The following is a 20,782-nucleotide window of genomic DNA, read 5'->3' as shown; positions in this document are numbered from 1 at the left end:
TCACATCCAATACAGCAATTGTGCACCAGTTCTAACCCGATTCCTATCTAGGCAATGTCACTACACACTTTTTTTGGCTTCCTCCTATGCTCGTTGGTCATATTCTCTTCTCCATCATCAGCAGATTTCACAATGTTTTCACTATATACCAACTCGACTTGCGGAGGCTCGCCATTCTATGTATCTGGAGAAGCATCATCAAGCAACTGCACGGTATCGAACTGTACCGGTGTCAGTTCTGGAGTATATGGAACAAGGAGTTGCCAAAGTGATCTTACTACTTACGCCGCATCGCAATTCAAGACAACCGTATTCTCTACCGTTACTTACCTTGATGCCAAATGTGTAAGTCTATGCACATATGATCCTGGATATGCTCCTAACAGAATCTCAAGAAACCTTACGCCGGAACTAACAGAAACCTTACCACCTTTATCAGGCAAACATATCTACAGTCGTATACCTCATAGGAGACGGCACATGCACATTCACTTGGGATAGCACTGTAGGCACTTTGGTGGGTGCAGAGACCATTAAAGCTGGAATCAACAACACAGTATCAATCGCCCAATACTCGAACCTTCAGTGCCAAGGGAATGTGACGAGTAACGGTAACATGACATATCCACTCCAAACATGTACATCGACTCAAAACAAGTACTTTATTGGTACTCCGTCCATTGGCAGTGGTAGTTATATGGTCAAACCACAGATGCTTGGTGTGTTTGCCTTGATGGCAGTAGCAGCCTACATGTTGTAGTAAAACGACACGTAGAACTCATTTTTATCTGCACTTGTAAGCTATATTCATATAAAAACGCTCTTTGAAACAGGAAACTAATCATGCGCATTCGGCGCTTTCTTCCACTGACTCATGTATTCACGTTTTCACATACTTAGCGAACCAAAGATGCTGCGATCGGAAAAGATCAATAAAGCGACACGTGGGATCCACGATATCACAGCAGTGACTTCTACAATCAAACTGGTAACCGTTAAAAGTCGATTCAAAACGGGTTTGCAACTTTCTTCAAACTTTGTTGACGATTCTCACACATATCCATTAATAGATATTCATTCTAAGCGATGGGAAGATATATTCCTCGCTCTTACGTGAACTCCACTGTCTCTTCTCAACGTTCGAATCCGAATGGGCATCACATCTGCGGCATCGACCAATCGATAACTGTATCTGTACCAAACAGCCATACATCCAAGCGAGTCTCAAGAACATATATTCTGAAGACCTGCTACGTACAAACTCTATAGAGAAGGACTTGGCTTACTATACCAAGGACTGGAAGTCCACACCTCTCTCGAAATCAGCAATATCATATCGTGATCACATACAGGACATTAGTCGTAGAAATCCTATCAGGCTACTATCGTACGCATTCACCATGTACCTGGCTTTACTGTCTGGCGGACAGATTGTGAGGAGGAAGGTTGTGAAGGCTTTCACACTGTTTGGCAATGATGGGAATCGGGGGATCGCGATGTTTGATTTTCGTGGACGTAATCCGATTGAGTTGAAAAAGAGACGGCTGGAGTGGAAGGCAGAATTTGATAAATTGGATTTGCCGGATTCTGTTGATGATGAGCTTGTTGATGAGGTGAATGTTGCAATCGGTTGTGAGCCTTCTGCACAAGGAAGATGTGACGAGTGTATCCAATCCTGTTTTTTTGCACTTGATAACATGAATCCGCTGACTAAAACCACTACTATAGGCAACATACGTCTTTCGACAAAACATGAGACTCACGAATGAGGTTGGTGGTGTCGGACGAAAGATTCTCTTGAGACTCATACTGTTTGCATTAATAATCGGATTGGTCATTGTTGGTATAAGACATGGATGGCCTTGGAATCTTTTATTGAGGTCGTAGATGCTTAATTTCTGTCACATCGCTTTTGTAATTTCATCACGTAGTAATAGTTTGTTTTTATTATATGCTTATACCAGATCAGATCACTTGTATGTTGTCTTTCCTCGTATGTTGTCTCAAGCTTTTATGTTCTTTGCATACAAACATTGAAGTTCACTTCAGGAGACGACTGCTTATGTTCCAATATGTTCCAACGATGCCCAGAAGAACTCATTTTATAGATGAATGTTCTCAATCCACCACTCTCCACTTTCTCTCTCCACTATCTTCAACTCGGAGATATTTCCATCAACCGACGCAAACATGAACAAAAAGCAAAACCTCGTATGGGCATCAACAGCCCTTCAAGATCACTTGATCCGCAAGCCAGGAGCACTTCAGTCCAACGCTCATGCCAAGCAACGTGAGAAATGGAGGAGTGAGAGAGCAAGTTTGCTTCAACCGTCAACCAAGAACAAGAAACGGTACTATGTGGATACGCTGTTGAGTGGGAAAGACAGGTCGTTGGAATTTAGTGAGGAGCCGTTGACGTTAGGTATACTGACCTTGTTGCGACGTCTTAAAGCGGTTTTTTTTTCTGGGCCTCATTTCTTCAATCGTAGCTGAAAAGATGAATCTTGTAACAAGGCATACACCTTCCCGACTGTCTGAATCTGAATGGGCCGGTATTAAATCAAGAGATTCGGCTGGTACTGATGAATGTAGTATCTGTTGTGATATTTTTAGATTGTCAGATCAGGTGAAGTGTTGAGTTTGTTGAGTTTTCAAGCTTCAGTTACACATTATCACTCTTTCTGATTTTTTTATATGTGGCAGGTCTTACTTTCATGTGCACATACATTCCATCGCAGATGTCTCGAGTCATATGAACACCACGTTGGACGTCGCAATTGTCCATTATGTCGCTCAGAACACTATGAGAAGCGATTAGTGAATACTGGGAGGATACGATATGTTGGCTTCTGTGCTGCTAAGTAAGTGCATGCTACCTCTCTCTCATTCCGTATTTTGGCCGACGTTATAACTCACTCAACTTTCACAAGCATAGAATCCAAGCAACATACCGAATGCATCGCGCACACAAGCACTACCTCCACATACGCGCCACATGTATACCAAAAACGACATACATGAAAAAGAAATACTTTGTGGACAAACTGTCGGAAGCAGTCAAGAAACTAAAGATTGATGATTCTGGAGTTGATTTGCTAGATGGCTTTTTGAGGGATGTTGATTGTGCGGTTGATGCCTCTAGACGAGTTATTTCGAGGTATGTGGAGAGGAGAATTTGTATTTCAAGTGCAATAGGATTGTATTTAACTAAGCTCTGTTTTGGCTCTAGTTCAACAATCCAGCTCATAACGACACCACCACCGTCGGGTTTTCACGCATCACAAGACATAGTCCTACCGACAACATCATCACAAACATGGACTCAAATCATTAAAAAATCCGAGGAACGAAAGCTCCTCCAATCAAATTGTCCAATCTGTCTGTCATGCTTTACATCGAAAAAGGCAGCATGTATAACGAATTGTGGGCATGTCTTCCACGAATCGTGCCTTCAGTCGTTTGAGCGATTTGGTAGTGAAGGTTGTGCTCCTTCGTGTCCTGTGTGCAGAAACACGTATACGAGAATGACGATGCCGAAACAAAGTAATTGAAAAGTGAGAAACTAAGATAATGATATAGTCAAAGTCGTGATGTGCGTGTATGTGTGCGATTCATTTTTACATATAGTGTTTACATCATGCATGCTAGTTCTCGTGCGATTATATATATACCTCATGAACAGAGTATAACTTATTCAAGGAGAGAGAATTTGGGATTCGTGGTATACGACAAAAATGTCCCTAGTCGGAAACTATGTCCAAAGATGTCAACCACCCTTTGAAGCAACCCGAGAAGCAAAATCCTTCAAAAACGCATCTACACGAGATGCCCGTAGTGTATTGCTATTGTCTACTTTATCTGCCTTTGTTGGTGACGGTGGAGCACTGTTCTGGAGTTTTGCTAGTTTAGCAGCTGCACTATTTGGGGATATCAATATGGTGTTGGCCGCTGAGGCTGCGACTGCAGCGTTACGAGCGGTTCGTCCTTTAGCTGTTTGTCGTGGTTGTGATTGTGGTAGTGGTTGTAATGATGAGAGCAGGGGACTTGATGGTATCGATTTACTCCTTGTTTGTGTCGAGGCTGTTGTTACTGAGGACGCTGGTAGTGTTGGTGTTATGGATGCTGTGGATGCTGATGACGTTGTGCCTGGAGCACCCCCACTAGCTGCGACTTTACTAAACATCAAAGCTATAGCTCGCCTGCCTCCAATTAATCGAGCACGTAATCTGTCAGCTTCCTCTTTACGTTCTCGTACTTCTCGTTTACGTTTCGTCACTTGTGCTTTTAGAGTTGTTGCTTTGGTTGAGAGTTTCTGGACATTGGGGAGTAGTGCGTCTAGCTGTTTTTGCGCTGTTTCTAGCATGTTTTTCCTCTCTGAATAAAAAAAGATGAATGAGCAAAATGATGCTACAGATGACGGACTGTAGCGACCTTACTGTCGTAATATTCAATGAATTCTTGTGAAAATACAGGAAATCCAAGATTCATGCCCTTCAATGGACCATCTGATGCCAAAGAAGCCAGTAACTGATGCTAAAACGGTAGAGCAGAGGTTGGATGAGAGGCGGAAAAAACGGAAGGCCGTAGCTTCGTACATACCCTTGGTGTATCTCCTGCATCCGTCATATCTACATCATCGTCATTATCTTCTTCATCTTTGATGTGTCCCTTTTCCTTCTTGACAGCTGTACCACTCCCAGAATCACTCGTTTTATGTGATCCTTGTTCGTCATCTGAAACATGTATTAAAGTGGCAGTTGGTTATAATGTTTGCGAGAAGGGCACGAGAGCCACATGCGAACTGCTGTGATCACAAATAGACATACTACACGTACTCACCATCCTCGTCTTCATCATCTTCTGACATGTCATCATCAGGTGCACCATCAGGAGGAGTATAGTCCTCGTCGTCCTCTGAATCATAATCCTCGTCCATGCTAGGCGCCAATGCATTCCTTTAAGTACATGAACGAAAACAGTGCAGGGTGAGTTGGCGCGTGTGTTGTGTGGGTGTAATCGTCGGTCCCCTTCACAATGATCAAGATTTGATGTGAATGGAAAACGATCTGTTCGGTTCTGGAAGACATACATGAGGGAAGGCTTTGGTGGCTCTGGAGCCTTGATCTTGTTCTGGGAAGTGCTTGCCTGTTTCGATTTGGCTGCTGGAGCAGCAACTCTAATTGAAAGAAGTGCGAATTAATATCAAGTTAGAACCGTTCAAAAGCAGAATGGATAACAGGGAGTACTGCTTACTCTTTCTTACTCCTGGTTGGCATGTCTTTGCTCGCTGATCTATCTCAAACTATCAATGCGATGATGTGTCAGTCGCTCGCGTCAAATTCCTTTGATTCTTGAAGGTCAGCAGAAAGCCTGTAACCTGTCACTTGCACTTGACAAGAGTGATCCTTTGACGCGTGTTGCTTATAGAAATGTAGAAATGATTGAAAATGTGAAAGAAACGCGTCCAAAGCGCGACGTCGGGAATGTTTTACATCTTTTTGAGCCGATTCAATACCCAGCCCGGTGAAGTACTTCTACGCGTGGATAAATCACTTTCAAATGATGATTGAAGTCCAAAGCCGAAAGACCAGAATCTCTCTCCTTTAATCTTCCTTGGAAACTTTTTCAACACGTTCGGCTTCGTCTCACTGAAGTTCGTCGCTGCCCTCGTCACGACATAGTCTTGATTGACGTTACAAGTACGCAGTTACGGAACGAACAAGAACGATTTGGCATTGTTAGATCCATTCACAATGTAAGTGTAATCTGCTATTGTCATCGCTGTTTCTCTCCATTCCCTCGTCTTGAATATAGATGGGACTTCTACATCAAGCAGCCAAATCTGGAGACTTGGCACAAGCCAAAGAAGTGCTGATTGATCCTGAATCTGATGCTCTAGAAGAAGGAATACATACAAAGTGAAGCTGGATCATTCGTCGTGGTGTCAACGTTTTGTCCTAACATCAAAAACATTTTCGTTGAACAGGGATTTACATGATCAAACGGTGGTTCATTTGGCCTCGAAATATGGTAATCTGGAACTGTTTGAGAAGAACTCGTGGAATGTCAAATCGAACTTGTACTCTTTGCGTATGGTAGGCCACAGCAACATTCTGGAATGGGCACTCCAAGCAGGATGTGAGATCAACGCTCAGACTGTTGCTGGAGACACACCACTGATCCTAGCTACCCAAACATCTCAAACGTCAATCATCAAACTAGTATGTTGTAGCACTCTTATTGGTGGAACGTGTTGATCTAACCAACATTATAACCCTAGTTGACTACGAAACGTGCTGATGGTAGTCGGAACAGTCGCTAATTGCTGTTTCCGGCGCACATTCTAACATGCCACTTTTTGTCAGTGAACATAGCGAACGACCACGGAAACACTGCTCTCCATTACGCCTGCTTTTGGAGGAATCTAGAAGTTGCACTCCATTTGCAAAGTTGCGGAGCCCTCGTGCGAGTCAAGAACAAACATGGCAAGACACCGTTACAGTTAACTAGTGAATCTATAGCGCTCAAACTGGGAGGTATGCCACGTGTGGCATTTTGTGCACTGGTTGTTCTGACACCTACACTACTTATAGAGCTTGCTGTCGCTGTGGAAGATACAGTGGTCGAAGCTAAAGCTCGCTCGACAACTCATGTCATGGAAGAAAACAAGGCACGATTTATGGTCAAAGGTATATTGAATGTGTTCCCTAGCCGGAACTAATATATACAAGTGCAAGTTCTCACACACTCTCCAACTGTCCAGCTGCTGTTGGCTGGGAAATACCGTCTACGAATGCCGTGCTGTTTCTCGAACCACGGGGCAAGACTCAATACGCTGAAGTCCACAAGGGTCAATGGACGAACTATACCGTGGCAATCAAGAGACTGTTGGATCAGCAGATGGCTGATGACGAGATCAAAGCCATAAGGACTGAAATCTCTGCTATACGGTATGTAACTATGTGTCAATGCCCAAACAACATGAACCCTGACACTTATTATGATATCTCAGGAAACTGCAACACCCAAACATTGCTGCTATACGAGCTGCATGTGCCACACCTCCATATGTAACGACTCTGATTGAATGGGCCGACAAAGGAACTTTAAAAGAGTTTCTACACAATCCAAATCAAGAAATGGATCAAGACTTTGCCATGAAGATTGCTAAATCTGTTGCTAATGGTATGGCGTATCTACATTCTCAGACACCGTCTGTGCATCATCTCAACCTGAAATCTAGCAATGTCTTGGTACGTGATTTGGAGGAGGTTGCTTTAAAGAAGTTTAGGACCACAATAATACAGAGGACAAACTCGTGAACACCTCGCTTCAATTTAGGTCATGTCAGACTATACAGTCAAAGTTTCTGAGTATGGATACAATGACTCACCGCTACTATCACGAAACAAGAATCAACAACAATTGTTTCACCCGGAATCAATTGCTCCGGAACTGTTACGGAATATAACAGATCCGAATATCGATTATGCTGCTGCTGATGTGTACTCATATGGGATTCTGCTGTTTGAGATTGTGACGAGAACACCACCCTATGAAGGAATGAATCCCATGCACATTGGTATAAAGGTAGGGAAGCGTACGACTCTCACAGGACAAACAGAGACAGCTTTTGGCAAGACCGGCTGACCTTTGGCTTCCTTTTGGTTTAGGTTTTGTTGGAGGGTGCAAGACCAGCTCTGCCCGAATATGTGCCGACTGAACTGGTAAACTCCGTTGATATTGTTGCACATTGCTTGACATACTGCCCATGAGACCTGCTAAGCTAATCCTCATTCGAACACTAGTCTGAATTGATACAACAATGTTGGACAGATCTCCCAGCAGATCGTCCATCATTCTCTGAAATAGTTCAAATCCTGTCACAATTCAATACTAGTGAAGACTCTCGGCCAGCTGGTATTGATGATGATGCACCAGTCCCGTTACCAAAGAAGGTGCCGCGGGTTATCAATAATCGACCTGCTATGGACTCTGAGGATGAGTTGTCTACCGATCGGGATCGTGCTTTTTGAGAACGGTTTGGATGTATTATATGTATTGGAGTAGAACATAGTGTACAAGTTTGTATCTTGGTAATACGCATATTGGCGGGACTAAGTGGTGCTGCTTGCCAAGGTGGTTTGCCAAAATGCAGATCTTTCTTACGTTCAATGGTGTTGAAGTGTAGCCAGAGTAGATCCAACGAAAGCGACACAGTTCTTAAGTACTAATGCCGTCCAAATAACTCGATACATAGCTAGATAGGCCAAACCAGTCTGAATTGCAACGGCTCGACACGATAAATTTACGTTGCTTCCTTGACAACCAACGCTGGCGGAGAAACAGACTTGATAGGTATATGTTGGGCTGGGAGGTTCATCGCGCTTTACCAAATATTTGTCACGATATTGCCTCATGTCCCATATCGAAATTAGAAGGCATTCACGATCAAAACACCTTTCAGGGACGTTGACTGCTGACTGCTGTGAATGATGAATTTTCCCAACAGTTTTATTATAACCGCTGGATAACTCCATCAGGAGAAACCGTGGGACAGATTTAAAGTATACGAAATACAGATATGATGTTATAAATTTAGCATTTAAACGTAGTAATACACGTCTTTCGACGTGATAAAGCGCGATTATGTGAAGCTTGTTAGGTCTATGGACCACTTCAAAGAAAGATCCACTGGTCACAAGAATCAGTCCTTGCCAGTGTGCTGCAGAGTTGATGATGAGGTGTTTTGCTGACCGAATGCGCGTGAAAAGGCGAGATGAAAAGTGGCTCCAGAGTTGTTCAGCTGTGATGTCTTGATTTTGGCAATCTCTAATCATTTGCATAGCCGTGCTGATCAAAGCTGAAGCAAGTTGACCACTGCGCGTCACGTGTCGAGTCAATGGGACGATGGTGCCTCACACGCATCAGCCTCGTCTGAGTCTGAGTCCTTGGATACTCTCTTTGGGCTGTTGGTTGGGCTGCTCATGACGGATTTGGTCTCACTCAACCTGTAAAATCCAAAAGCTCGTTCGCACATAGAGAGCGAGGACTCCAAGGTTGGAATGACGTCGGGAGAAGCAGGACGCTCTGAAGAGTCACATTCCAAGGGCATTCAGGGTAGTCTCCTCGTGGTGAAATCGTCACTTTTTGTTTTTGCGTCTGCCATTCCTCTACATAGTCTAGGAAAGCAAACTTCTCTCGAGCTCCTGTACTGCTATCTCGAGCGCATTCTACAGCCTCCCAGAGTGTCGCATTCAAGACTAGATGCTGTTGGATGCAGGGAAGTTCAAGACCTCCTACCATGTGGCCATCACATCCCCACCAACAGTATCTTCGCTCATTCATATCTAGCTTGACGTGACGGTTACAGCCCGGGAACGTCCACCGGCTCCTCTAGATCCCCGTTATGTGGCAATTTAAGGTCGTGTTCTAGTTGACTTGTTCATGGACGCGTTGCGCACACAAGGGAAGGGGAAAGTGGTAGTAGCAGACTGAACCCGGCACCGGGGAGGACGCTGTAAAGTCCAATGCCAGGTGCAAGAAACAACAAACTGTCCCGAAATTACACTAATATCGCACGTTCATTGTATATATTTTACCACGTGCTTAAAATTGCATAAAGGATTGAACGCCCTACGTAACTTAATGATAACAACAACAATATTCTGTCTTCGATCAACCCTTACCCAACGGTTTTCCGTGCTGCGATTTTCGTAAAGTCAAACAACAAATCAGCCTTTCGAAACATTTCGGATCCGATGCTGCAAGACAAGTCTCTAGGTCTGCAGTCTTCAGTAGTTTCATATAGTAGGGATGAGTTCCTTTCATCGAATTTCGCTGCTTCTACCTTCCTGGAAGATCATCGCCATTTGCAATTGGAAGTGTTGAAGACGGAACTGAATACATCAGTGAAGGACTTGAAACACGAACTGGTCGAGCTTATTAATCGGGATTATGCAGATTTCATTAGCTTGTCCAGTGTATGTCATTTTGAACTTGTACTTTCTGAGCCAGACATCAGGAAATGTGTTTTGACCATTTTGTTGTTAGAATCTGACGGGAGTCGATGCTATTATTAAAGATATTGGGCGGCCATTAGAAGCTATGCAGAATCAAGTCACGGTTCGTTACCATTCTGTGGAGCAATGTGTTGTTTCCTGCATAGCAGCTCACAATCGATGTTTTGATTCTAGTGGGTGAGATCTTCACTGCAACGTGTTGTAGATCAATTAGAGGCTCAGCTCAGAACTAGAGCTCATATACGTGAAAAGAAGGTGTGTACATTGGTGAGGCTGCTGCTTGTTACGGGACACGTGTAATTTACCATTCTCTCATCAGGCAATTCTGCACTTGTTACTGAGTATCCATGAATCAGTTAGTAAAGTTGAAGAACTGCTTGGAATATCGAATCAAGACGCATCCTATACGCCTCCTTCTGGAGAGAATGGTGCTGATGTGTAAGTGCAAAAAGAATGCCAAAAAAACTGGCAACCTTCTCCTCTACTGGGCCTAACACCATCGTTTCCAACCAGGCTGGCCAACGACGATGGCAAACTGATTGAGCGTGTGGCCATAGAGTTCAATCAGCTACAGTTCTTCGTCACGAGAGGTTCGAATCTGCCATATGTGTCGAATATTGAATGGGTAAGCTTTCTCCTAATATCGTCGGTCTACCTCTGGCTGAATTCGTATCTCCCGCTTAAAGAGAATCGCAAGAATCAAAGACACTTTAACGTCCAATCTGTCGAAAGCTTTAAAAGCTGCATACCTAAAAGTCATATCAAGACCAACTGATAACGTGGCTGCTACGACTTTGGCTCAGTATCTACGGACATATGTCTTGATAGACAAGATAAAAGATGCTGAAGAAGTGTTTAATGAAGCTGTCGTGTCTCCGTTCAGTCGAAAGGTATGTGAAGTCTATCAGGCTGAAGTTTTTTGCCAAACAGAGTCAATATTTCTATTTCCCCACAGCTCATGAAAACCCATACAAGCTCCGAATTCAATCCTCAAGCCATGCCGTCCTTGCCATCATCCAATTCATCAAACAAGAACCAAACACCATCTATAATATACAACCAAATCATTGCATTTGCAAAACAAGACTGTACGCCAGTACTAGATCTCTCCTCACACGTGTTTAAAGGAACGCAGCATGACATGTTGGTGGATTCGGTATGGGCAACGTGTATTGCGGGCATAACGGAAAAGATGAGTGGGGTGTTTGCTGTTGGGTTACCCGATGTCTTCCAAAAAGTGAGTATAAGATAGATGTCGGTGGTTTTGGGAATGGGTTTTTGATGATTGAAGCATACGTCTTCTCTTTTATTTAGAACTACTTGCTTGCCATGGATTTCGTAACTAGATTCGAGTCAATCTGTAAATCGAGAAAGACTCTCTCACTACTCAGGCTTCATCCTACTTATATCGACTTTATGAAGAGATGGCAGTTACCGGTTTACTACCAACTGAGGTACTTAGGAACTTCTGTGATGTGGTTTTTGTTGAGCTTGTCTTCAGAGGTTTCATAACGTTTTCCCATTAAAACAGAGCGAAAGAGATATATGGAAAACTCGAATATTCAACCACATCATTCGAATGGTTTCATGCTAATCTAAAACTAGACACTTCTTCGACGTTTGCTCCTTTTGTTCTAGCTCCTTCACACATGATGCTGGAATCAGTCAGTTCTTGCTATAATGATTCTGTATTCTTATGGGCTGTCTCTTTCCGGTTTTGGAGATTGACTTTGCAGGTTAGTGGCAGTGTGATTTGGATATCTTTTATCTGTGCACTCTTAAATGATCAGTATTTTTTTAGTTGGTTGGGAGGTACATACTCTTTATGAAGTCCATACTGGCTGAAGTTCAGAACGAGGCTGCACCACCTGTTCCGAGTAAAGATGGCGTGGTATGTTAAGAACTTGTCTAGCGGGAAATCGAGAGGAATGGTATTGATTCAACTTTGCGATCTTTTTTTAGCGGAGCTCTATTGATACACCATCCGCTCAATCTACAAAAGCTGAAGTATCAGATGAAGTTGTATTGAAGCGGCTGGGTGGATTGTACCGTGATTGTGTGATGGCTGGAGAACAGGTATTCAGGCGCATTTACGGTGACCTTTTTTTGGTGCTGTCGCCCTTGACAAAACTTCCTTCTATTAGATACTGAGAGTGGGACGTGAAAGAATTGCTCCGAAACTGACACAAGGAGACGTGACATTTGACTCTCTTGAACGTAAGATCCCATGACGCTTCAAGTCAAGATCATGTCATGATGACAACTTGCTTTTTTCAGGCACATTGGAAGCAAGCATTGAGCCATTAGCAGACATACGGTCTGATGCAACTGGACGTATCGTCGAAATCTTGTCCAAGAAATGTGTCGAGTCGTTGCGTGGTGATATATTCAATATACCCGGACAGTACCGTAGAACGAATAAGGAGGTAATGTCTGATTTACAAACAAGGTGATTCAGTCAAAGAAATTTCGTCTCACGTTTTTTTTTCGTCACAGCCGCCAACCCGAGCCTCTTACTACACTTCATCAGTCTTGAAGCCCTTATCGAACTTTGCTGCAACATGTAAAGACATGTTTGGATCAGCTGGCTTACCTGCCGAATGGACGAATGCGATATTGGATGATATTGTTTCCAAGTACGAGCATGGGTATGTCCCTTTTTTGGTTCGCAAGTTTCTGACATCCGGTTTGTCGTAGATTCACATCTATATGTGTTGAAATGCTAGACTCTCAGAAAAAGATATCAGAGAGTCTAAAGAGGTTGCGTCGAGTCGCTCCTGGCAAAGAATCTGTTGAGGATTCAGGAGTTATGAGTGATGATGACAAGATTCGGTTGCAAGTCGTGTTGGATGTTAGGCAGCTTGGTATTGAGGTATGAGATGCAATCGGGAGATGTGTTTTTTATTGTGTTATCCTGATATTGACCACTGGCTTTGTAGTGTCAAGGCTTTGGCATGGATTTAACTAGTTCCAGAACATATCAAGACTTGTTTGCTGTTATATCTCCTTTTGCTTCGGTGAGTTGTGAAATCAAAGTCTTGATCCAAAAAAAAGTGTGTTGGCTTCTTACGGTTATCGGTTTTTTTGGTTAGCTGGCAGAACAACCCTTACAACAACAAGAAAACACTGTACAGGCTGAACAAGAAACCATGGTCAAGCAAGACGATGAGAAGCCATAGAAAGACATATGTATAATTGGTTTGCATTAATAGTAGAACGAGGGTTATTGGTACCATGCTGCATACGGGTTGTGCTTGGCAGCTTTGAGTTGTCGTAAGTTCTCATCTTTTCAGCAAACTACGAGTCTCTGTTGTTGCAACTACGGTGCCGTTATTCGAGATACGACGACGAATCACTCAAGTTTCCTCTATATGCAATCTTTCTATTTGTTTGCCCAATGTACAAACCATTTCAATCTTCAAATACAGAGTGTCCCACCTTCCTCCTCCTTTATAAAAAAACCACAAACTATCATCAACAAATCTTTGGATTTTACCCAGCTGCCCCCTCCAACCTTCTTTCTCCCCCCTCATTTATGATACAAGTATATTAGTTTTAGGCAGATCGAGGCACCGTAGTTGTAACTGGCGCCGCAACCCATTTGCCTCCGTCAGCAGACGCTTTTCGAAGATGACCGAGAGCGATACAATCTTGTTCTGCTTCCGTTTCCGTTTCTTCGTCATCACATACATCATCCTGTTCTTCATCAGACTTTACAGGAGATGAAGCACCTGATGGAGTAGCTGATGGAGTATCGAGACGACTATGACTACCACCATTCATATGCATTGGTGATATATCATACGTGGGAGTATAAATAGTGCTACCACTCGTGGTTACGTCTGATCGAGGTGTATCAACACTCTTTTGTGTTGATACATTTGCGTATTGTGGACGTTGTTGTTCTTGTTGTTGATGAATGGGATTCAATAACGCAGCGAGTTTTATGGTTTGTTGAGGAGTTGATTCATTCGTACTCATGCCTCGTGTTGATATCGGATTGTGACTATTTCGTCTATTGTGGATATCATTTCCTTGTAGACCATTGCCATTGATAGTAGGAGTACCATTGATACGAGGAGGATTTACAGTTTCATTGACATGACGAGGATTGACAGTACCAGTACTCGTTCCATTCATCGTATTGATAAAGTGTGGTGCTACTGGCTGTGGTTGAGGTGGTGGAATGGATACCATGGGTGGTACTTGAGGAGGGACACCCATGACACCTTCGGCACCCACATGAGACATACCAACACCAGCACGACAGTTCGCGTAAGTTGATTGTGATCGATGCATAATAATACTACCATCACTTTCGCATCCTTTTGCCGCCATGACAAGAGATACGAGCATGGGATCAAGTGATGGAGCATACAGCATTGGCAAAGTAGTTTCATACGAGTATCCGATGACTTGCATTACTTTATGAGTCTTGCTCGGTAATGTAGTCACCTTTTTGATCATACCGTCCTGTTTGGGAGAGATGATCAAGATAGTATTATTACCAGGCGCTGTTGCATTGGCTGGATTGGATCCAACGAATACGCTGTGTTTGTTTGCATCTTTTGGTAAATGTACAGGTTGTTGCTGAGTTGGATGACTACTAGTTGGATTTGGTACAGCAAGCCCAGTCTCATCACCAACAGAAGTATTGAAGGGAGCAGGTGTCACTTCCCTAGCTTCCATCTCTTGGAAAACGACGATATTTCCTTCGATACGAGCTAAAGAGAGAGTTGAAAACAAACTTAAGAGTTGAGGAGCGAAACAAAGACAGTTTCTTGCAGCCAATGCTTAAATTACCAGGTTGCCAAAGCAGGTTATCGTTCCACCTGCTTGTCATTAAGAGAAATTGTTAGAGTTTAGGTAGCAGAATCAAAGAGAGCAGGAACGCTCAATGGTGCTGACAACTTACCAGCGAGTTCCAGGCACACAATCATCCCAGACAAACATGGCACCAGGTTTTATCAAGGTATCACATTCGAAAGGCAACGGAGGACGCTATTTTTCAGGAAAAACAGTTCAGCAGCTCAAGTCCTCGTCCCGAAAATGGCAACGAAATGTTTTCCAGGATCATTCCAACCGGATACTGACCGAGGCTTTTGGAAGAATCGATGCGTCTACTGCATCTATCAAGATTCTGGCATCCATCAAGGTATTCATCTTTCCGATATATGAAGGTACCAACAGCATTTGCTGATCAAACAATGGCCTTGGCAACATGTGAAGTGATTCATCATGATAGTATGAAATCAAGTGCCTCATAGTTCGAGTTTCTGGGATGAAGAGAGAAGTACACTTCTTGATGAACCCAGTTCGGCCCAGTTGATTGTTGAGAGATGGTTGTGGGACAAGTTCATAAAAGTAGGCAAATCCAGATTGATGCGACACGTCGGACCAGAGCCTAAAGTCTTGCCAGCTATTTGAAACGATGGGATTTGTGACAGGCAGCGTAAAAAGATTGATCAGATCATCATTTATAGCCAAAAAAAGCAGGTGTCGACTCTAGTAATGTTTGTTGATTGCGATTCAAAACAGAAAACTTACGATTGGAAGGAAGGTTTCTCGTCAAATACAAACACAGCACCAGGCTGAATGAGTTGACGACATTCTTCTTCGTTTAATGCACGCTAATAAATAGAAAAGTCAGTTTGACAATCACACAGACGAGTCAAAAGCCTGCAGGTTGCCAGGTCAACAATATCAAAATGTAACACATACATCAAACTTATTGAGACTCCCGATGCGGACACCTTCAAATATATACAGAGCATCTCGCTCATCGACCATTCCGTAGGAAGTTGGTTTCAATTGAGAAGAGGACGATGGTTGTCGATGAATATTGTGCGTATTTGATGACGGGTGATGCATGCCCTCAATCCGATGAGAAGGAGCATACGAGGAAGTAGAAGCTGATGCATGCTTTGGAGGTCGACTGTCATGACCCATCATTCCTCCCTTTATTGGTTTGACAACTTGAGAGAGCTCGACTGAAGATTTGAAGTTTTTGGGAATGGGTGAAAAGGACAGTTATGAAAGATTTAACAGAAATGCAGCATTAAGTATCAAATTATTAATAGACTACCTTCTTCTCCTCTTTTCAGACCTCTTTCGCAGAGCTTACAAGACGTCTAAATGTTTTGAATTTGATTGATGATGAAGGAATGTGAGAATTGCTGTCTCAACCTGGCCACGCGACCTGTCCAGAGAAGCTATTCTCAGCTGTATGAACGTGAGTATGATGATACGCTTATGACCAGTTAGCTAATACGTGCGTGTCAAATTTGTTTTTGGCAACCTGTTTGATATCTAGGACGAACTTTGATCTCTTAAGCTATCCTCTACCCTTTGAATCATTCATCGTATCTGTCAACCTGATCTACTCTGTTGGGTTGGCTGCAAAGAGTGCAAAAGGGAGCCAAAAGGCGTTATAGGCTACATTTTAAGCCATTTGACTTCATCAGTCAGTTATGATCTTATCCGCAGCGAATGAATTCAGTGTTGCCTAGTCAAGCACTCGTGGAACTGTCAAAGCTGCATCTGCTCAAAAGTTACACGCCTTTGACAAGGATCCATAGTGATGGCAACCGAATCAAGTGACCAACCCTCAAATGATCTTGACAACACAGTGGATTCTCTCGTTTTTGGAACACTTAACAAGAATTTGGGAGAATCCGGGTTTTCTTTGCATGTTGGAACCTGGATGTACCGACAAATCTATCTGGACCGTTTCATTTGATCTGGACCGTTTTCGGACAACGGACCACAGTTGCTGCCTTCCAAATGGACACCCAAAACTGTTCCAAATGTTGGCTGAGAAGAGTTTATTGGATGTTGGGATGACTTGGCGTATTTGGGACAAAGCAACACCAAACACGATGAACTAACAAGTCAAGCATCAAGACATCTAAATGATGACTCTTATGAACGAGGTACTCACGGCAAGCGATCAGATTTATCTCACGGCCTCGACTCGCACACGCAAACTTGCTGCCAAGTTGCCACCGCCAAGCGGTTGGCAAACCCTTCAAATTTCCTGCTTTGTAAAAATCACACCACACGAATTGGCTGGAGCAAGAAACCACCTTCACACTGGCATCACACCAAGGCTGACAAAGGCTGGGCAAAGGTTTGAAATCTTGGAAACTGATAGTTTGCATTCGTAAAATCTCAACGTTGATACAGTTATCGTCTCTCCACAGTCTATCCAAGCTCCACATGGATTTCGCTAAAACCGTTTTGAAATCACCACTTTTCACTCGTCCTTATACGGTCGGTGCTTCGGTTCTAATTGGAGCACTATTATACGAACAGATCCGTTATCGCGCAAAGAAAGCGCATCTGCCAGGTGAGTTTCACTGGCATTTTAAGTGGTTTATCTCTTCGTTGTTCACCAGCATTTATAAAGGTGTTTTGATCTAAAACCATGAAATAGGCCCAAGTTTCACAATCCCGCTGATCGGATCGCTTTTGGAGTCACTATATCCAAGCTTTGAAGGGTATCTGAATCAATGGAAGTCTGGTGCTCTCTCCGTCGTGTCTGTCTTTCAATAGTAAGGATCAACCGTTAGCTTTAGCCTTTGTAATCACGAGTATACCACATGTGCTAACCGAAAAAACCTCGAATTCTGTACATTACTAGTTTTATAGTCATTGCTTCTACGTGCGATTTAAGTCGAAAGATTTTGAGCTCGCCGAATTTGTTTGAGCCTGTTATGGTTGGATCTATGAAGGACATCCTTGATCCTCACAATTGGGTGTTTAAAGAAGGAAAAGACCATATTGAATATCGTAAAAGTTTGAATGTGCTCTTTACTCGTAAAGCGCTTGGGTACGTACTTTGATCCCAACTCGTCGGTTTACATACTGGTTATTGAGGCTTACCTAACTGATCTATTTCTCCTTGCAGAGGCTATTTAGGCAACCAAGAACGTGCATATAGAAAGAACTTTGCCGACTGGCTTGCAAGCAGTGGTGTAATAGAGCCATACCAAAACCGCATCCGAAACCTGAACATGGACACTTCCATCTCCGTGTTTTGTGGTGACTACATCTCTGAAGAAGTCACTCTAGAAATATCTGAAAAGTTCCGCTGTATCACTGCCGCACTTGATCTAGTCAACTTCCCTCTCGCTCTGCCTGGAACGCGAGTATGGCACGCCATCCAAGCTCGTAAATATATTGTCCACCATTTCGAAATTGCTGCTAGCAAAAGTAAAGCTCGTATGGAACATGGAGAGCCCGTGACTTGCTTGATGGACGCTTGGATTCAATGGATGTTGGGAAGCCAGGAGGGCTTAGATGAGAATGGTGTAGAAGATAGTCCAAAGAGGAAGGACGAACGTCGTAGTTTTTCTGATAACGAGATTGCTTTGACTGTCTTGACATTCCTGTTTGCATCGCAGGATGCTACCACCAGTGGATTGACGTGGTGCTTCCAGTATTTAGCCGATTATCCAGACGTGCTTGCCAAAGTACGAGCCGAAGTAGATGGGATACGTAAACGAAAGCCAGAGATCTGGGGTGCAGACGAGAGTGGTTTGCAAATGCCTTCGTTGAGTCTCGAGTTGGTTGATGAGTTGCAGTATACTCGGGCAGTCATCAAGGTAAATTGTCTTTGACTGTTTTTACATGCACAAAAAATCTTGCAATCAAATGAATAATATACCAAAGTGCTAACATTCTCGTTCACGTCTCTTAGGAGGTCTTACGAGTCAGACCGCCAGTATTGATGATACCATACAAGGCCAAATCCGATATAACAGTTGATGAGACGTCAATCGGAAAAGGTCTAGGATCGCATTACCCAGGAGATGACTCTAAATCCTGGTTTGGATCTTACACAATCCCGAAAGACTCAATGGTCATCCCATCATTTTGGTTTGCACTTCACGACCCCGATGTGTATCCAAACCCCGATGACTTCGACCCAGAGAGGTTTCTGAATCCTAAAGGATTTGAGGCTAATGCTGTTGAGGGACGAAACTATATGGTTTTCGGATGTGGTGAGTTACTCAGAAATATGTGAGGAAAAAGGCGTCATTTCCTGATGGTGTATTATTCGTAGGGAATCATTATTGTCTTGGTCGAGAATATGCAGTGGTACATATGACAAGTGTGATGGCCTTGGCGGCTTCCTGTCTCAATTGGGAACATGTTACCACACCCGACAGTAATCGCATCAAGTAAGTAGCTTCACAATTTCTCAAGCAAAAACAATGGTCACGGGTTGACATCTGATTGCTTTCTAATCAGGATTTTTGCGACAACATATCCAATGGACGGTTGCCTGTTGCGAGTTACTCCAAGGACTATGCACTCTGACAGGGCTTCTCGAGTTTGAGAGTAAAGAGGAGGTTTCAACTTGGATTTCAGACTGTTGGATCATGAAATGCATATCATAACGTGAAGGGTAGAAAGGAAGAGGGAGGGAGGGACCATTTGTTACAAAATCACACGCTGTCTCAACATTCAAATAAAAGTCTCATACTATTTCGAAAGAATGGCTACACCATTATTCAGCACTACAATATTCTGCCGTTCGGGAACAATCATCACAAACGAGATAGTGATTGTCTGTTTATCCTCCTTTGCCTTCCACGATTGCAAGACTAGAGTGTTGCCCATGTAGACTGCGGCACTGAATCGTACTTTTAGGTGCTTTAGGCGGGATGGTGTGTTGTTTGCCCATGCAGAGACTACTCCTCTCCCTGCAATGGAAAATGTGCATAGGCCGTGTAATATGATGTCGTCATATCCAAACTTGCGAGCTACATCACGATCCTAAACGACAGCTGAAGAGAATCAGTCGCATATCACAGTTTAGTAGGCATCTCTTACATTGTGGATTGGATTTAAGTCAGGATAGGTTGAGAGGCTGAAGCACAAGAAAAACTGAGATATGAATATCCACAAGAATGAATACGATACACTCTTACGAGTACAGCCGATGTTGATTGCTGGCAACAGTGTAAGACCACGTTCGATCTGGAGCGACTCCCACAGGTGGCTTGATCTCATTTGGATCAATGGGTCGTCTTTCGAATTTTGATGCATCGGCTCTCAGAGCGTAAGAGGTTGCCACTTCCTTTGCGTATACTGTTCCAGTAAGCTAGCGCGTGTGAAGCAATGAATGAGGGTGTGATGCGTTAGTACTGCCGTCGACCACAACTTTTTTGTCGTTACTTGACTCACATCGTCAATTACAACAAACTCGTTATCAGATACTAGCCCTTTACCACCGTTATATGCTGCCACAATCTTTCCTCGTATACACATACGTCCTTCCAACGGGAGAGGACAGAGTATCGTGATGGAGTGTTCATAGTGAGCTAAAAAAAGCCACGAGTATTGAGTGCCAGCGAATACATAGCCCTCTTACATCGTCGACGCTCACCATTACTTCCATCATTAATCTTTTTAATAGGCAGCGTGTCTGGCAACAGACGTCTCACACGATCCATGTAACTCAAACCAGGATCAGAGACACCCTTCTTGAACAAGAAGGCACTGACATACGTAGGAAAGACACTGAATTGTGGATCTACGAGTTGATTACCGTGAGCATTTCAAAGAGAGATTTGCAAGGAGTTTGCGTCACAATACATCTCGTGGATGTATCCGAGTTTGGTCAAAAGACATACCAAGTTCGTAGACATATTTAAGATCTTGGCACCCAATTCCAATATTGTAGAGTATCACGTCACGTCGATTGTATTCGATGTGTTCCTCACGTTCCGGTTCATTTGAAGGAATGTAGT

At 43.3% G+C, this 20,782-nt stretch overlaps 5 protein-coding genes across 5 annotated transcripts; 4 read left to right on the top strand and 1 right to left on the bottom strand.

Annotated features, from left to right (window-relative positions):
• Positions 1 to 2,190: 2,190 nt before the first annotated feature.
• Positions 2,191 to 3,551, top strand: SmJEL517_g04078 (uncharacterized protein; the record flags this gene model as incomplete). The annotated part of the gene is made up of 5 exons (XM_031170006.1): positions 2,191 to 2,422; positions 2,490 to 2,626; positions 2,704 to 2,861; positions 2,936 to 3,157; positions 3,230 to 3,551. The coding sequence occupies 5 exons, from the start codon at positions 2,191 to 2,193 to the stop codon at positions 3,549 to 3,551; spliced, it is 1,071 nt and encodes a 356-aa protein (XP_031024010.1).
• Positions 3,552 to 5,814: 2,263 nt separating this feature from the next.
• Positions 5,815 to 8,036, top strand: SmJEL517_g04077 (uncharacterized protein; the record flags this gene model as incomplete). Its single annotated transcript, XM_031170005.1, has 10 exons — positions 5,815 to 5,918; positions 5,987 to 6,221; positions 6,281 to 6,302; positions 6,375 to 6,536; positions 6,594 to 6,689; positions 6,764 to 6,950; positions 7,013 to 7,253; positions 7,342 to 7,590; positions 7,674 to 7,727; positions 7,809 to 8,036. 10 exons carry the CDS (start codon positions 5,815 to 5,817, stop codon positions 8,034 to 8,036), a joined length of 1,578 nt encoding a protein of 525 aa, XP_031024003.1.
• Positions 8,037 to 9,761: 1,725 nt separating this feature from the next.
• SmJEL517_g04076 (uncharacterized protein) lies at positions 9,762 to 13,201 on the top strand (the record flags this gene model as incomplete). Its single annotated transcript, XM_031170004.1, has 17 exons — positions 9,762 to 9,983; positions 10,054 to 10,125; positions 10,197 to 10,277; positions 10,342 to 10,460; positions 10,536 to 10,647; positions 10,709 to 10,912; positions 10,978 to 11,259; positions 11,337 to 11,476; positions 11,554 to 11,758; positions 11,824 to 11,913; positions 11,985 to 12,098; positions 12,167 to 12,239; positions 12,300 to 12,448; positions 12,519 to 12,670; positions 12,720 to 12,894; positions 12,962 to 13,039; positions 13,115 to 13,201. The coding sequence occupies 17 exons, from the start codon at positions 9,762 to 9,764 to the stop codon at positions 13,199 to 13,201; spliced, it is 2,355 nt and encodes a 784-aa protein (XP_031024002.1).
• A 376-nt stretch (positions 13,202 to 13,577) lies between these two features.
• Positions 13,578 to 15,971, bottom strand: SmJEL517_g04075 (uncharacterized protein; the record flags this gene model as incomplete). The annotated part of the gene is made up of 6 exons (XM_031170003.1): positions 13,578 to 14,746; positions 14,826 to 14,854; positions 14,938 to 15,023; positions 15,117 to 15,441; positions 15,570 to 15,652; positions 15,744 to 15,971. The coding sequence occupies 6 exons, from the start codon at positions 15,969 to 15,971 to the stop codon at positions 13,578 to 13,580; spliced, it is 1,920 nt and encodes a 639-aa protein (XP_031024005.1).
• Positions 15,972 to 17,240: 1,269 nt separating this feature from the next.
• SmJEL517_g04074 (uncharacterized protein) lies at positions 17,241 to 19,365 on the top strand (the record flags this gene model as incomplete). The annotated part of the gene is made up of 7 exons (XM_031170002.1): positions 17,241 to 17,370; positions 17,458 to 17,575; positions 17,665 to 17,853; positions 17,932 to 18,628; positions 18,724 to 19,027; positions 19,090 to 19,207; positions 19,278 to 19,365. The coding sequence occupies 7 exons, from the start codon at positions 17,241 to 17,243 to the stop codon at positions 19,363 to 19,365; spliced, it is 1,644 nt and encodes a 547-aa protein (XP_031024004.1).
• Between the last annotated feature and the right edge of the window lie 1,417 nt (positions 19,366 to 20,782).

This window comes from Synchytrium microbalum (genome assembly GCF_006535985.1).
Source record: "Synchytrium microbalum strain JEL517 chromosome Unknown SmJEL517_scf0025, whole genome shotgun sequence".
In the NCBI taxonomy this organism is placed as follows: Eukaryota; Fungi; Chytridiomycota; class Chytridiomycetes; order Synchytriales; family Synchytriaceae; genus Synchytrium; species Synchytrium microbalum.
This window is presented reverse-complemented; position numbering and strand designations above follow the sequence as displayed.